The sequence below is a fragment of the Harmonia axyridis genome, chromosome 1, assembly GCF_914767665.1.
Source record: "Harmonia axyridis chromosome 1, icHarAxyr1.1, whole genome shotgun sequence".
Taxonomy (NCBI): Eukaryota; Metazoa; Arthropoda; class Insecta; order Coleoptera; family Coccinellidae; genus Harmonia; species Harmonia axyridis.
This window is the reverse complement of record NC_059501.1, coordinates 37,577,156-37,592,555: the sequence shown is the minus strand read 5'-3', so window position 1 is coordinate 37,592,555 and position 15,400 is coordinate 37,577,156. Positions and strand designations below refer to the sequence as shown.

At 32.8% G+C, this 15,400-nt stretch overlaps 1 protein-coding gene across 1 annotated transcript in view; it reads left to right on the top strand.

Moving 5' to 3' along the window:
- LOC123670620 (protein CBFA2T1) overlaps positions 1-15,400 on the top strand; it is a 97,780-nt gene that overhangs the window by 16,973 nt on the left and 65,407 nt on the right. The window contains exon 2 of the mRNA XM_045604138.1: positions 8,262-8,352. Coding sequence (XP_045460094.1) covers positions 8,262-8,352 — 91 coding nt within the window. The remainder of the gene's footprint in view (positions 1-8,261; positions 8,353-15,400) is intronic.

Here is a 15,400-nt window from a genome sequence, read left to right as displayed (position 1 = left end):
AAAATATATTGCGATGAATATCTAAATATTTCAGAAATTCAGAAAAGAATTTTCAAGCGCGCTAAACGACGCCGACGTGAAACAACGGATGACACTAGTAGCGCAAAAGTTGCCAAACCTTGGATTTCAGCAGGTAGATACAGAAAATAATAAATATTCTGCATACTATAAATTCGACAATTAGAATAAATATCGGATTCCAAATATTCAAATTTGCATATTTAATCGGGAATCACTCAAATAAATACAGGGTGGCCATTTGAAAACGAAACAGACGAGATTACAGACGAAATAAAGTTTTTCGATAGAAATGCTCGGACAGGTCGATTTCTGTTTCGAGGGGGACAACTTAAGATGTAGGTTACGGACGCATAGCGCTTCAACCCTTGCTACTACAACTCTCACCCCCAAATTTTGAATAGGGAAGATGGGGTGAGTGATACCTCATTTGAAAGGTATTTTTATACTGATTTCAGCACAGTAATTGTTTTTTCATTTTATGCATTAGTTCTCGAAATATTCTTAACTAAGTATTTGAAAATGAAGTGGTGTTTTCATGGCACTTGTAGTAATCGACATTTTGAGCTTCAAAACAACCATGACTGTGGCTTCCTTCCTAACTAACTAACGCATGAATATTTCGAGAACTAATGCATGAAATGAAAAAACAATTACTGTGCTGAAATCAGTATAAAAATACCTTTAAATTGAGGTATCACTCACCCCATCTTCCCTATTCAAAAATTGGGGGTGGGGGTTGTAGCAGCAAGGGTTGAAGCGCTATGCGTCCGTAACCTACATCTTAAGTTGTCCCCCTCGAAATAGAAATCGACCTGTCCGAGCATTTCTATCGAAAAACTTTATTTCGTCTGTAATCTCGTCTGTTTCGTTTTCAAATGGCCATCCTGTATATTCATAATGATATAGTAAAATTCTGGATTTGAAAATATATCACAATCCGACAACGTAATCTAACCATGTTGGGGACATGTAAAAATTGTGTATACTCCCTCTATCTATGTTTATTACTCTATGGTAAAAACTCAGCATCAGCTTGAAAAATTTCAAGTGGTCCACTCTGAAGAAGAAGATTCCTTTAAACCTGAGAAATGAATTTCACTATGAAATGCAGATACCTTTTTCATACAACACCGCTGCCATAATAATTTTCCTGATGAGTTCCATCGTGAAAATCCATCTCTGCGGCTGTGGATCAAGCCGTGTCTGTTGTCTGTCCGCCTGTGCACGTTGCCATCTGTGCATCGTCTATTCCAATTTTGTTTGGAAGCTCTCTCGAAAGGGGCAGCGGGGTATTATCGGGCGATGATTATGGCTATTGCGAACAGCCGATGTAACATGTTCCTATTATAAACGGACACATGCGGCAGCCTAATTATATTTTTACAGTTTTTCCGCCATAACTGCATTCCTTAAATCACATGCTACCAGATGATACCCATCAACGTGTACGTGTTTGAAAGAACGGATTGGAAATGGTATATAACGTCATTATGTAATTTGTATTTTTGGATAATAATGAGGTTCGATTCGTGGCTTGTTCGTCGACATTCGGTTTTCATGTTTTTGGAGAATGGAATTTATTATTGGTTCAAGGTCACTGCAAATTGTACAGGGTTGTCAAATTTCGATGTTTTAGCACTACAACTTTTAAACCAGAGGTGATGGACAAAATCTGATACCCACTTCTCGATCTCTTTTTCTGAGAAACTAACAAGGGTAGTATTCATTTTTGGCCACCTTCTTTTGTTTTCGAGTTATAAGCGAAAATTGGAAAAATGGCGATATCGAAAAACATTTATATCTCCGCTAATACTGATGATAGAGCTCTGAAATTAAAACATTATACAGGCACTTTTTTACGTAGAATCCAGTGGTGTGCTCGTATTTTCAAAAGGGTTTTTAATTACGAAGCTATGACCCAAAGTTATGTTTTTTCAAATGGGAACACTAAATATTTGTGTCATTTTCTGAAAGCTTGATTTTTCCTGATTTCAAAAATATATAACATTGTATGATTCGGATCAATATCAATAATAGAAAATGGCCAAAAACCTCTTTTCACCTAAGAGTCTCAATATTTCTATGGTTTCAACTGTTGATGAACACAGAAAAATTGAGCTTTCTATAACAAGAGCAGTGTCCTTCCGTCAATCTGATTATTTCTATGATTTTCACTTATTTCTACAAAATTCGAATCTAGATATGTTTTATAAATTTTTTATCGAAAAATTGATTTGGAAATAACGGAGAAACCACAAGATCGAAATTTTCAATCGAAAGAGTTGTATTGAGATGCATGTATCAGGAGATTATTTACATAGGTCTCCAGAATCAATACGCACAAGTACCAATCCATTTTAAACAGCATATGAAACAATGCATATATGATTGAACTCAACATTTAATTACGAAGGGACAAACAAGAAATAATATTTAACCTAATAATGACAACAATTGCACAATGCACAGTCGACACCTCTTCTCGATATTTCAATAGATGAATATTTGAAACTGTGTTCAAACTACCTAGGAAACTTTTTCCAAGTTCGTTTATCTTTTCGAAACAATTTTTATAAAATAAATATAGATTCGAATATTGTAGAAATAAGTGAAAAGCATAGAAATAATCAGATTGACGGAAGGACACTGCTCTTGTTATAGAAAGGCTCATCAACAGTTGAAACCATAGAAATATTGAGACTCTTAAGTAAAAAAAGGTTTTTGACCATTTTCTGTTATTTATTTTGATACGAATCATACGATGTTATATATTTTTGAAATCAGGAAAAATTAAGCTTCCAGAAAATGACACAAAAATCTAGTGTTCCCATTTGAAAAAACATAACTTTGGGTCATATCTTCGTAATTAAAAACCCTTTTGAAAATACGAGCACACCACTGGATTCTACGTAAAAAAGTGCCTGTATAATGTTTTAATTTCAGAGCTTTATCATCAGTATTAGCGGAGATATAAATGTTTTTCGATATCGCCATTTTTCCAATTTTCGCTTATAACTCGAAAACAAAAGAAGGTGGCCAAAAATGAATACTACCCTTGTTAGTTTCTCAGAAAAAGAGATCGAGAAGTGGGTATCAGATTTTGTCTATCTCCTCTGGTTCAAAAGTTGTAGTGCTAAAACATCGAAATTTGCCCACCCTGTACAGTATTGAAAAATATACAAGTATTTCGAAACAATGATACTCGTAGCGCTGATTTGATTTCAAATGATATAAATTGATGATTTTACTTTACAACTTTCTAATTGGCTGAAAAATTATTAACAGTCTGATTAATTATTAACAAGCAGATGCCTAACCTATATGAACTACCAGCTCATATAAGAAAGAAGAAGAAGAAGAAGAACTTTTAAATTAGAGGAGGTAGACAAAATCTGATACCCCACACTCATCCACTCTTACAAGAGTAGCATTCATTTTTGGCCACTTTTATTTGTTTTTGAGTTATAAGCGAAAATTGGAAAAAGGGCGATATCGAAAAAATTTATATCTCCGCTAATACTGAAGATAGAGCTCTGAAATTAAAACATTATACAGGCACTTTTCCAAGTAGAATCGAGTGGCGTACTCATCTTTTAAGCAGGATTCTAATTCACGAAGTTATGATCCAAAGTTATGTTTTTTTAAATGGGAACACTAGATTTCTGTACAATTTTTTGAAAGCTTAATTTTACTGTTTCCAAAAATATACAATACAACAGCCCAATTGAAAAGTCCCCGGTCTACCATAGTAAAACACATTTTTTTTGGGAAAATTCGATTGTATTATATTCAACATAGTTGCCTTCGAGGGCGATACAGCGAGTATAGCGATCTTCCAACTAATGGATACCATTTTTGTAGTGAGATTTTCCTTTCGCTACAAAATAGGCCTCAGTTTCGGCTATTACTTCTTCATTGGCGCTGAATTTCTTTCAAGCGAGCACTCTTTTGTGGTCTGAGAACAGGAAAAAGTCGCTGGGGGCCAGATCTGGCGGATACGGTGGATGCAGAAGTAATTCGAAGCTCAAGTCATGCAATTTTGCCATTGTTTTCATTGAGTTTTAACTCGGCGCATTTCCTCGATGAAAAAGGAGCTTTATTTATTTCAAATGGGGCCGTTTTTTACGATTTAATCGTTTAAACGATCCAATAACGCTATATAATAATCGCTGTTGATGGTCTGGTCCTTTTGAAGGTAATCAATGAATATTATACCTTGCGCATCCTAGAATACTGATGCCATAACCTTGCCAGCTGACTGTTGTGTTTTCCTCGCTTTGGATTCGGTTCATCGTATGCGGTCCACTCAGCTGACTGTCGATTGGACTCCGGAGTGAAATGATGAAGCCATGTTTCATCCATTGTCACATATCGACGCAAAAATTCAGGTTTATTGCATTTAAACAGCTTCAAACACTGCTCAGAATGATTAACACGTTGTTGCTTTGGATCGATTGTGAGCTCGCGCGGCACCCATTTTGCAGGCAGCATTCACATGTGCAAATATTCATGAATTATATGATGTACACGGTCAGATGATATCTTCACAATGTCTGCTATCTCGATCAACTTTACTTTAGGGTCATTCAAAATTATTTTTTTGTTTGGAAATTTCGTTTGATCAGTTGAGTATTACTCGAATGAATTCATAGAACTGGGCATTCAATTCATATACATACACCCATTCCTTGTTTTATCAGACAAGGTGCCTAATGCCTATACTATAAATGATACCAAATTTTACACGGGATCGGTTAAAAAAATCAAATGAAAAGGGTAAATAACTTGATTTTGTCACCGTGGTCCCTGACTTTGAGTCACAATCATTGATAATGATGTCATTATGTTGAATATAACTAATGCGAAGAAATACCTTATGTTTGAACATTTTTTGAAGACGAAGGATAGACAGATATTTTGAACTGCTACGGGTTGTATATTTAGGATGCTTCATAGCGTCAGCAGCACGAAGGAAGAATGAAAGTAGTTTCCCTGTAACCTTCGTTCGCCTCATTCGAGCGTGTTTGGTAAGACCTAACGTCGTGTTCGAGAATCGGGACGGGTACAGCGAAGTCAAAGTGAAGACCAAGAATCTATAGTCCTACTGATAAAGAACATATACTAACTGACAAAGAAACTGAAAAACCCAAAAGGAGCTGTTTAAATTAAAAATTTTTTTTCAGGTAAAAGATAGTATAGCAAGGATTAAATGATTGAATTTGGAGGAAAAAAATCGTGAGGGTTATTTCATGTAAACAATTTTTGTTACTTGAGTATTGTAGTCGTTTTTTAAATTTTACAACAAACCAGCTGTTCGAGGAGATCCAAAGTCGATGTTCAGTTGTTGTTGAAATGCCTAAGGCATGTCTACGCGGAATATATCGCCAGCTAAGTGAATTTGAAAGAGGTCGAATTATTGGTCTATGGGAAGCGGGGTTGTCATTTCGAGAAATCGTTAACCGTACCAACAGAAATCCAACTACTGTTATGAGATGTTGTCAAGCGTGGTTTGATAATGCCCAAAATCGAAGAAAAGTAGGCTCCGGACGTCCAAGGGGCACAAATGAAGTTCAAGATCGAGGTCTAAGACTTATGGCCATTAGAGACTATTGTTTGCATCACTGAGCGTAGTTTCATAGTAAAATTAAAAGGGCATTTTTGAATTCTATAGTATATAGTATGACCCCTTCGTCAATCGATCAACTATGGGGTGCAAAATTCTTGTGAAACGAGATTTATGTACTTCTCTTTTTATTCTAATCCATTCCATTCCATTCATTCTGTACACCAGCTGTTCATCTACTTCGGTATATCTACTCAAAAAATGGAAAATTAATCAATATTTTCGTGAAGAAATAGTCTTTAGTATGAATCATCTAAACATCATCATTGAAGGGTAAGCCTGAAAAAAGTTCACTCTGTTACTAGAAATCATATAATGAAGAATAGCGCTTCGGAAGGAAATCATTGGAGGTAGGAACCTAATGTTTACATTATTGTTTGATCAGTGTATGGAATCTGGGATCAATTACATCAACTTGATCGTAATCAAAGCTTCCGATAATCAATTATGTTTGGAAATACACGCCAACGCGAAATGAACGCATTAAGCCTTTGGCAGATAATCAAATTCTAATGAACATTTTCGACTTCTAATTAGTATCCAAAACATGGACCTTTATAATATGTATTTTCCAGCAATGATTGAACACAAACAGTAAAAATAGTAGAATATCAGCAGTAGAAAACCGCTTGTCCAAAATTGAAATATGTGAGATCTTTCTTTATGTTGACAATTCATATTAGAATATTGTGAGGAATTACCTCCTGAAGTTTGTCAAAGCACTTCTTCATCAAAGAGAATCAATGAAAAATTACCTTGTTAACCATGCCAAAGTTGTAGTAACTACTTAATAATAAACATATTACTACGATTCACACAGAATGAATGATATCAATAATTGGATAGTGCGGTTAAACTATTTTGGACACTTGTATGTTATTTCTGAATTAAATATGTATGAAAATTTTCATATTTCAAAGGGTTATAATATTGAATGAAAGATCAATTTTCTTCAGCCAAACAGAAGATTTTTGAAAGTTATTTCTCTAATTCTGTGGTTATTCCGTTCATTCTTCCACATCTTGTAGAACAAAATCGTGCGAGAATATATCAGAAACGCACAGTTTTCATGGTTATATTTTATTATTCTATGTTGGTACTCCGAACTTTCCGCCACGGATTTATCTGTCAATTCATCAATTTGCCTTAAAGAAATCAGTTCTGCCAACCAACATTTTTCAATGCAAAAATCACTAAAATATATTTATGGGAATATTTCATTAATTTCAATGAAAATGCAATGAATTAGAGAAAATAATGTATAATACTCGTACAGAAGGCTCATTCTACCACTCGTTCATTCTAAAACTCGCCACTTCGTGGCTCGTTTTTGAATTTTGAACTCGTGGAAGAATATCAATGCCTTCTGCACTTGTATTATAAATAACTATTCTCAGGGGTTACAGTTAAAAAAATATACATATAGAAAAATATAATTCTTCATTCTTGAATTCCCTTTATTAACTAGAAATTTTGGCAAGCCATGATGAAATAGTTTGTACTCACAATTTGTCATCATTTTGTTCGTTTATAAATATAAACATGGCAAATTGAGAAAGAAAATAATTTATTCCTAAATATTTATAGGGATACTAGATGCACGTTGTTTTGATCTCAGAGAAACGTTATGTTTCGGTCAGTGTCATTGGACCTTTTTTTATTTGGAAAAATGACAATTTCATGAAAGTTAAATTGGACAAAATGATGCATGCGCAGGTTTCGGATTAGCTGGATTTGGATTGGAGTTTTAATTCTAAAATTGTACTATGTAATGAACTTCATTAGTACTTAAAAATTTTATTAAGTATGATGGTGATCAGATGAATGGTACATACATTATGTTTTCAATGTACGAGTATCATCATCATCATCATAAATCGCTCATAAGTGGCGTTCCATCATTTATGGAATTGTAAGTAGGTACGGATTTCAGTTAATTCGAACTCTATATTTATGAATAATTATTTTATATTTGTTTGAATATTGAATATATGGGCTGGGTTCTAGTCACGAAATAAAATTTTGAGATTCAAAATATAGATTTATATTTTTTCAAAAAGGAACAACACACATAGCTAATCTTAACTACACTCATCTTGAACTTCTTGTTTTCAGTGCCCTCTTCACTTTCTGTTGAATCTTCTTTTAGATTCCAGAAATATTTCGATTTGTATTTGGTTTATACAAGATTTTCTAGAAATCGATTGAACGTGTTTTTTTTCTTTCAGTATCCAAATTCACTACCAGTTTCAGTTATTATCAGTACTAGATATTGTTTTATCCACTCATCAACTTTATTTATAATTTTATCATCAGATTTTCAATCTCAGAATCTCGAAGTTTGAATCCTTTTCTTCAAATTTTTTCCGAACATCTCCGTTCTAATGTTTTTTCGCTATCCTGGATCCTGAAAAAAACCATAACAGTACTAAACATTAGCTAACCTCAATATACCTACGCACGATACTCACAATTTGGACAGACGAAATTTTCACGACCCGAATATTATTGAATTTGGAAGGATCTTCTAGCACAGACTAATCTAGTAATCTAGTAATCTAGTAATCTGTGCTTCTAGGCCTTCGGAGTATCTTTGCTATAAATCTAATTTTTTCAGGGAATGGAACCGAAATTAATCAAAGAAGAGACCGCTGAAAAAGAAGCAGGAGGTAGTTTTGCCGAAACTCCAAGAACAAGATCTGCTAAAGGTAGGTCAAAAATTTATTTATTTAAATAAAACACTTCGATGAATGATTCGCATGAACACTCAGAAAATAAATATAATTATGAATTGCTTCAGTTATCTCTTGCCATCTTCATGAAATCCGAATGAGCTTCTAGTTAGAGAAGTACAATTGAAAATTTGGGATTTTAAATTCTAATTGTCATACTTGTTCGCGCTATAAATCTCTAAAAAAAGTAGGTATTCGAGTAGAAAAAGAGCTTATCATGAGATTTGACTCATTCAAAGTCATTACACTTTCAAGGATTCATTTTTGTTGTTAACAAATGGAAAATGGCTTTGTACAGTTCTCTTTATTTGATGGATCATAAAGTTTTGTATTTCGTTAATTTGAAAAGTGTAGTAATTTGGTAGTGTAACATCTAGAAGGAATAATTTATTATAATTTTTGATTCTTCAATTAACAATGAAGAAGACTAGTCAACCGAGGCTTACCATGAAGCGTCAAAATTGGGATTTCAATCAGATAAATTAGACCGTTTTTCCTTTCTGCGTCTATTCGTTCATTCGTTGATAGATTATGCCAAATAACAATAAAATATAGGTATATAAAAACATCGAACCCGTGCATTGAATATCATAGACATTATAGGCAGGAAATAATTCAAATCACTTTCAGAAATTTATTAAAACTTATTCGAGTTCCCATAATTGCTCAAAAATCTTCATTGTATCGAAAATTTTCAGATAACACTCGTGGTAAAATTTAGCGTTGTGGGTCTGCACGTTAATTCATGTGTGGAGAATTTATCGATTTCCAAAAGTGGGCCTGAAAATTCAGCTTGGCACTTTGTCGCTCAAACTGAATCGTATCTTTATTCATATTGATTTTCACCAGTAATATGTTTTTCTGATAATCGGAAATATACATTTTTTTACATGTAAATACGAGATACGAGTATCAGTTCCCGAGAACTTCTCTTCCCGAGATAAACGGTCTATGAATATTAATTATTAATAATGGAAAATAATATTTTCCATTATTATATGTATACCGGGTATCTCAAGTTATCATATACGAACAATATTTAGCTTATTTTACAAGATAATGAAAAATTGCTTTGTATAACATCAAAGTACCTTCCTAATGATGTACAAAAAAGGTTGATACATTTGACAGCCCTGTGGTAGCTACTCCTCACTTTTCATTTTCAAATGGCACCCCCTGTATATTGTCAGTGGAGATTGCGTGTCATCCTATTTGGAATATATAGCACAAACTTGATATTTTTTTTATTAATAACAACAGAAACATTAACATTTTGTGAAGTATGAAATGCAATCAAAATACCTACTATGCAATTCAAAAAACAAAGAAAAGTTTAAAGCAATTTTTTTGTTATAAAAAACATCAGTTTCTTCAAACAAAAAATTTATCTACCTCTCATATGTGAAGTTTGTACAAACATGGGTTGAGGCATTTCTTTTTCATAAGGATATTTGAATAACGTAAAAGAAGTTACAAAATATTGATGTTTTTGTTGTTATTACTGAAAAGATACCAAGTATGTGCTATCGTTGTATTACAAAACAAATACAATAACACATAACTTTCACTGACATTACACAGGGGATGCCATTTGAAAATAAAAGTGAGGGGTAGCTACCACAGGACTGTCAATGACTTATTCGTTAGGTAATGACATTTAAAAAAAAAATTGAGGTTGGATTCAAATCCTTGAAGTTAATGCCTACTATGAAATGTGGTGAATCAAATATTTTTCATGGATTTTTCAAAATCATTTTTATTTTGAATTCTTATTTTGTTATTTTGTTTCATATATCTTAATGCTATAGCTAAAGGTAAGGGTATAATTTAACTCTTTTCTTGCGTTCATACAAAACGTATCAAAAAACCAGAATGCAGCACGCATCGACTCGAAGCTTCTATCGAGTTCCATTAACATGAAACAACCCTAAGCACATTTCAATTAAAAATGAAAACTTTCAGTGTTGTATTTTTCACATCCATTCGGAACGTTCTTCCATACCCTTTCAGTGTAAACAAAACAAAGCAGGCTGTGAACTGTTGCAGTTGTTGCAGCAGTGTGTAGAGGGCGTGCTAGGAGATAGAACCCTCAGATCTGCGGTGCGGCACGTATTTCTATCATCAGCTAATCCTTCGTTTCTCTCCTCTATCCCGGAGTTGTGTTTGTTCTCACCCTACATCGCTGAAATTCCTGATGGTGCCTAGGGCACTTTTCTCTCTCCGGAAGAAGGAAGCTGGATAAATAATAAGATTCTGCTACGCTGATACGGTTCCCACGGATAAATTCTAGCGAAGTTTTCCGGAATGTGGTCCGACGGTTTTTGTTTATTCTGGAAGAGACGGTTAAGGAATATTTTAGGGGTTGTTTGAATAAAATTATCGCACTCTGCGGGATGTTCCTCTTATTTGCATTATTCAAGTCCCTTTACGAGTGCTTAGGTATATATAAAGTTAGATCGAAATTTGTCTGGATCATTTAAATGGTTTTTGAATTGGAATCATTCAATAACATTTCAAAATCTGAAATAGATTATGGATAGATAAATAGATAATTTTCTTCCTTCAAGTTTTACACAACATAAGATATATAAAAGATGAAATGACATCAGAATAAAGAATTTAAATCAACAAGTTTTCATAAACAAAGTAATCCCCATAATTGTAAGTTTCCAAATGAATTAACATTCTCTTAACAATTTTCTTAAATCTATATAAACTGTCACAGCATTTAATATAATTAGGTAGTCTATTGAATATTTTAATACACATATAATGAGAACCTTTTCCACTCAAGGCTAATCTATGATAAGGATACAATAAATCTTGAGTTCTTGTATTATAGTTATGACTCCCATATCAAACTTATCTTTATTTTTTAAAAACAAACAATAAACATTTATAAATATACAAAGCATATACCGTCATTATATTCCTATTTCTGAATTTACCTCTACATGAATCCCTGTACTTTATTTTGCATATAGTCCTAATAATTCCTTTCTGAGCTATGAATATTGATTGGGCTCTAGAGTTGCCACCCCAGAAAATGATTCCAAATCTAATGATCGATTCACAATTCGCATGATATAGTATTTTCAAAGTATACTGAGCAACAACCCTGATTCCATAACCAACACTGGCTTATCTCAAATAAACTTTATTTATATGTATCTCCCAATCCAGAAATGCATCTATGTATTTGTACGCCAAGGAATTTTGTACTTGATACAGGTTCTATTATATTATTTTCAAGAGTAATACTGCTTGGTGTAGATGTTTGTGATTGTTTAGTACGAAATAACACCAAACTTGTTTTTGAAGTATTTATCACTAGCCTATTCATAGAAAACTAACCACCTCATTGTAGCAATTCTTTGTTTGTTCAATTATTTCCATGTAACAAATATTGGTGTCATCAACGTAATTAGTGATGAGATATTTATGCAATGACAATGGCAAATCATTTATGTAGATTATAAACAGAGTAGTTCCGGCAAGACTACCCTTATCTATACCCACATCAATAAAAGAAACTTCAGATTTAACCTTATTATCAACAACAATCTGTTGACACCTATCTGAGAGGAACGACCGTATCCAATCATTAGCCCTACCCCTAACACCATACCTATCAAGTTTCTGTAGTAAAATATCATGATCCACACAATCATAAGCTTTATTTAGATCTATAAAAAGACCCAAAGCTAAATTTTTGTTTTCTAAATGATCTATAGTTGCATTTATGAACTGATAAATAGCAGTATCAGTCGATCTTCCCCGCAAATATCCATGTTGACATTGGGAAAAAAGATTACACTGATCCATAACACTGAGCTGTCTTGAACACATCACTTATTCAAATATTCTGGAAAAAGCGGGTAATAAACTTATTGGTCTATAGTTGTCAAGATCATTTGGATACTTAACCCTTTTTGAAAAGTGGTTTTATCAGAGCATGCTTAAACTTATTCGGGAAGATTGAGAATTTCATTGAGTTATTCAATATATAACAGTTTATAGTGGAAATTACTGTAATTGATGATTTAACAATAATAACTAGTATTACCATCATAACCACTGCAGTGTTCATTTTTCAAATGATTCGATAATTCAACCAACTCAGCAACACTTACAGGTTGCAGAAACATCGACCTATCATTCTCTGGGATAATATTAACAAAAGGGGTACTTTCCTGACCTAATTGAATATTCTGAATAACTTTCACTAGGTATTTATTGAAGTCATTAGCTAACAATCTTCACAAAAAGTCATGCGTTATTTTTTTGGAGAGCTGCATCCTTAGGTATTGCATCTTTTCCGGTATTAATTGATGTTTCATAATGCATATCTCCACTTACTCATTTTATTGAAAGAGGAAGATTTAAGTCTAACATTGAAGAATATGAGAGTGTTCAGTGATTTGAAAGTAATATCTATTGTAAAAATCGTAAACTATACTGAAAATGAATTAATAAAATGGAAAACTGTCAATAAATGCCGTTCAAAGTGCATTCAGGACGTTGAGGTTTTACTAATGTAGTGACATTATTGAGATTCTATCACAGTAATGATTTTATTTAATTTCATAGCCTGATTTTCAACCATTACAATTAATATATTGAATTATGAGGAACAATGTATTCAAATTCACCTACAGGTAAATTGACGGTATATTGGTATTTGAAATTTCAATTAGCTTAATGATGAATTTTTGCAAATTTTCTGAAATATTCTAATATAAGTATGTATTCTTTTGAGAAAGAGCAATACAAATGTCGATGAATCATAGTATTAGCAGAGCAAATGTAAACTGGGCTCAAATATCTCAACGTATATGAAACAGGAGAACAGATAAAAACCTCAGAAAAAACTCTGTCTCCCCGAATAGGTGTAGTGATTGGTTTATGTATTTGTTTATAAAATAAAAACGTTTCTGAATAGCTTTGGATATTATATTTGAGAATATAAACATTTCTTGAAAGGGATGAAATTATTTTTGCACTAACAATTCAGAATTCATGAATCAGAATTATGATTTTTCTGTAATCAGTTCTGTCGTTGCTTAGTTACATAATTTCCTGCTTTACAAATCATTTCAAAATTAATTACTACCATAAGCCCTTGCTCTCATTTCAGTGAGGATTACGAAAGATTTACTTTTAGTTCGTTCAGACGTCCGCAGATTCAGAGATCCAATAATACAATCCATCTGAATAATCAAGATAAAAAGAATGAATTAAATTATGTCAAAAATAATGGAATATGATAGCGATCTTCATTTAGTTTCGTTTAGTTGAATTCAATGGACTTATTTGAGAGTTATGCTAAAACTGGGTGGTAATTAGGGTGTCAATGTTGTCAGTTATGTTTTTGGGGTGATTATTATGTTTTTTCAAATTTTCAATCTTATTCTCGAATTTTCTATGGTTCTATGCAAAAATTTTTTTCAATCAAATACGTAGTTTTGAGGTCATCATGAAAAAAAATTTCTTACGGTCATATTTTTATTAATATTGAAATTATGTTTCACCAAGGGATACGCGAGGAATCAATTTCGCAATAAATTATAATATTCAGGTTCTTGTCACGAAGAATTGTTTAAGTGCATCGTTATTGTTCAGGAGAGAACTCGGAGCTAACAGTTTTATTTATGAAAATTTCCATTGAATTATTAATGGAAATTTTCAAAAATAAAATTGTTGAGTCCAAGTTCCTTTCTTGATCAATCTGTTATAGTGAAAGGTTTTATATTTGAAGACAAATGAAATATTCTGAAATGTTTAGTGTAGTGAGTATAAAAAAAATAAGAAAATGTTTGATGCAAAACGTCTTTTTATTGCTAATAATGCGGAATGTATACACCTCATTCGTCTCATTTGAACCACTCTTCTCTAGCTATTCGGTTATTTATGATTGAAGTGATATGACTTGTGGAAATGTTAATATTAAAATATAAGAAGTTTTGACGGAACATTTTCTAAAATTATACCTCTGTTAGTTATACATGAAATGTATCTTATGGTTCTTCTGTTTATGAATAGAATTCAGCATAAGGTAGCACTTACCTTTTTCGGAATGAACACTCATTTGATAGAGATTACGATTCTTCAGCCATTGTTGATTCCCTCCTGTTCTTAGGCCTTTTTCAAATTCCTTCACTCTGATTTGTGCTCATTCAGTCGATGCTAATGTGAAACAAACAAACGAATTCAATATGTTACATGCTTTTACAACCCTTCTAGATTTTGCATACTCATTTTTTCTCACATTGAATTTTTCATCATTAATGTGATCTCGTTTTGTTTTTCATTCAAAGTCGTTCATTCACTTACTTATATGCTCTCAATGGTTTTATTCCTTCGAATCTTTTTTTATCTTTTTATTTTCTATTTTGTTTCGTTTTTGATTTCAATGAATAATTTGTAACAGTCGTGGACAAATTTTGTTTTTGTTTTGAAGAATTATATGTTTGTCGTTATCAGTTATAGAGAATAAAAATCTTCTGTAACGCTATTGTAGAGATCAAGTCGTGAAATAGGGCATTCTGTTCCATGAGGTATTCGTCGGATATAAACTAGAGAGTTGATAATATGAAAATATAACGAAATTCAGATAAACCGAATTTTATTACAGAGAAAATTTATGAAGCCACAAATGGCAATAATTCATCCAAAAACGGTCTCTATATCTCACTGGCCGTTGAGTTTATTTTCCACTGGCCATCGTTGCTATCCGAAATGTGTATAAAGGAGCAGATGCAAAGATTCCAATAGGAAAATATCGGATAACGCAGGTTGCTCCGTTCGGTCGACCACGAACGTGCTTTCCATCGTTTTCCTCTCTTCCCTCGGGGGAATTATTGAATATTCCAAAGTAGTTTCCGCATAATTAATATTTCCAAGGGTTTTTGCTCTCGATTAACAGACAGGTCGGATACTTTTTGAATAACGTTATGTGCAAAATCAACAGTTTGAATGAAATACCAGACTGCCTTAAATAACTGGACAATTTTATGTACATTAA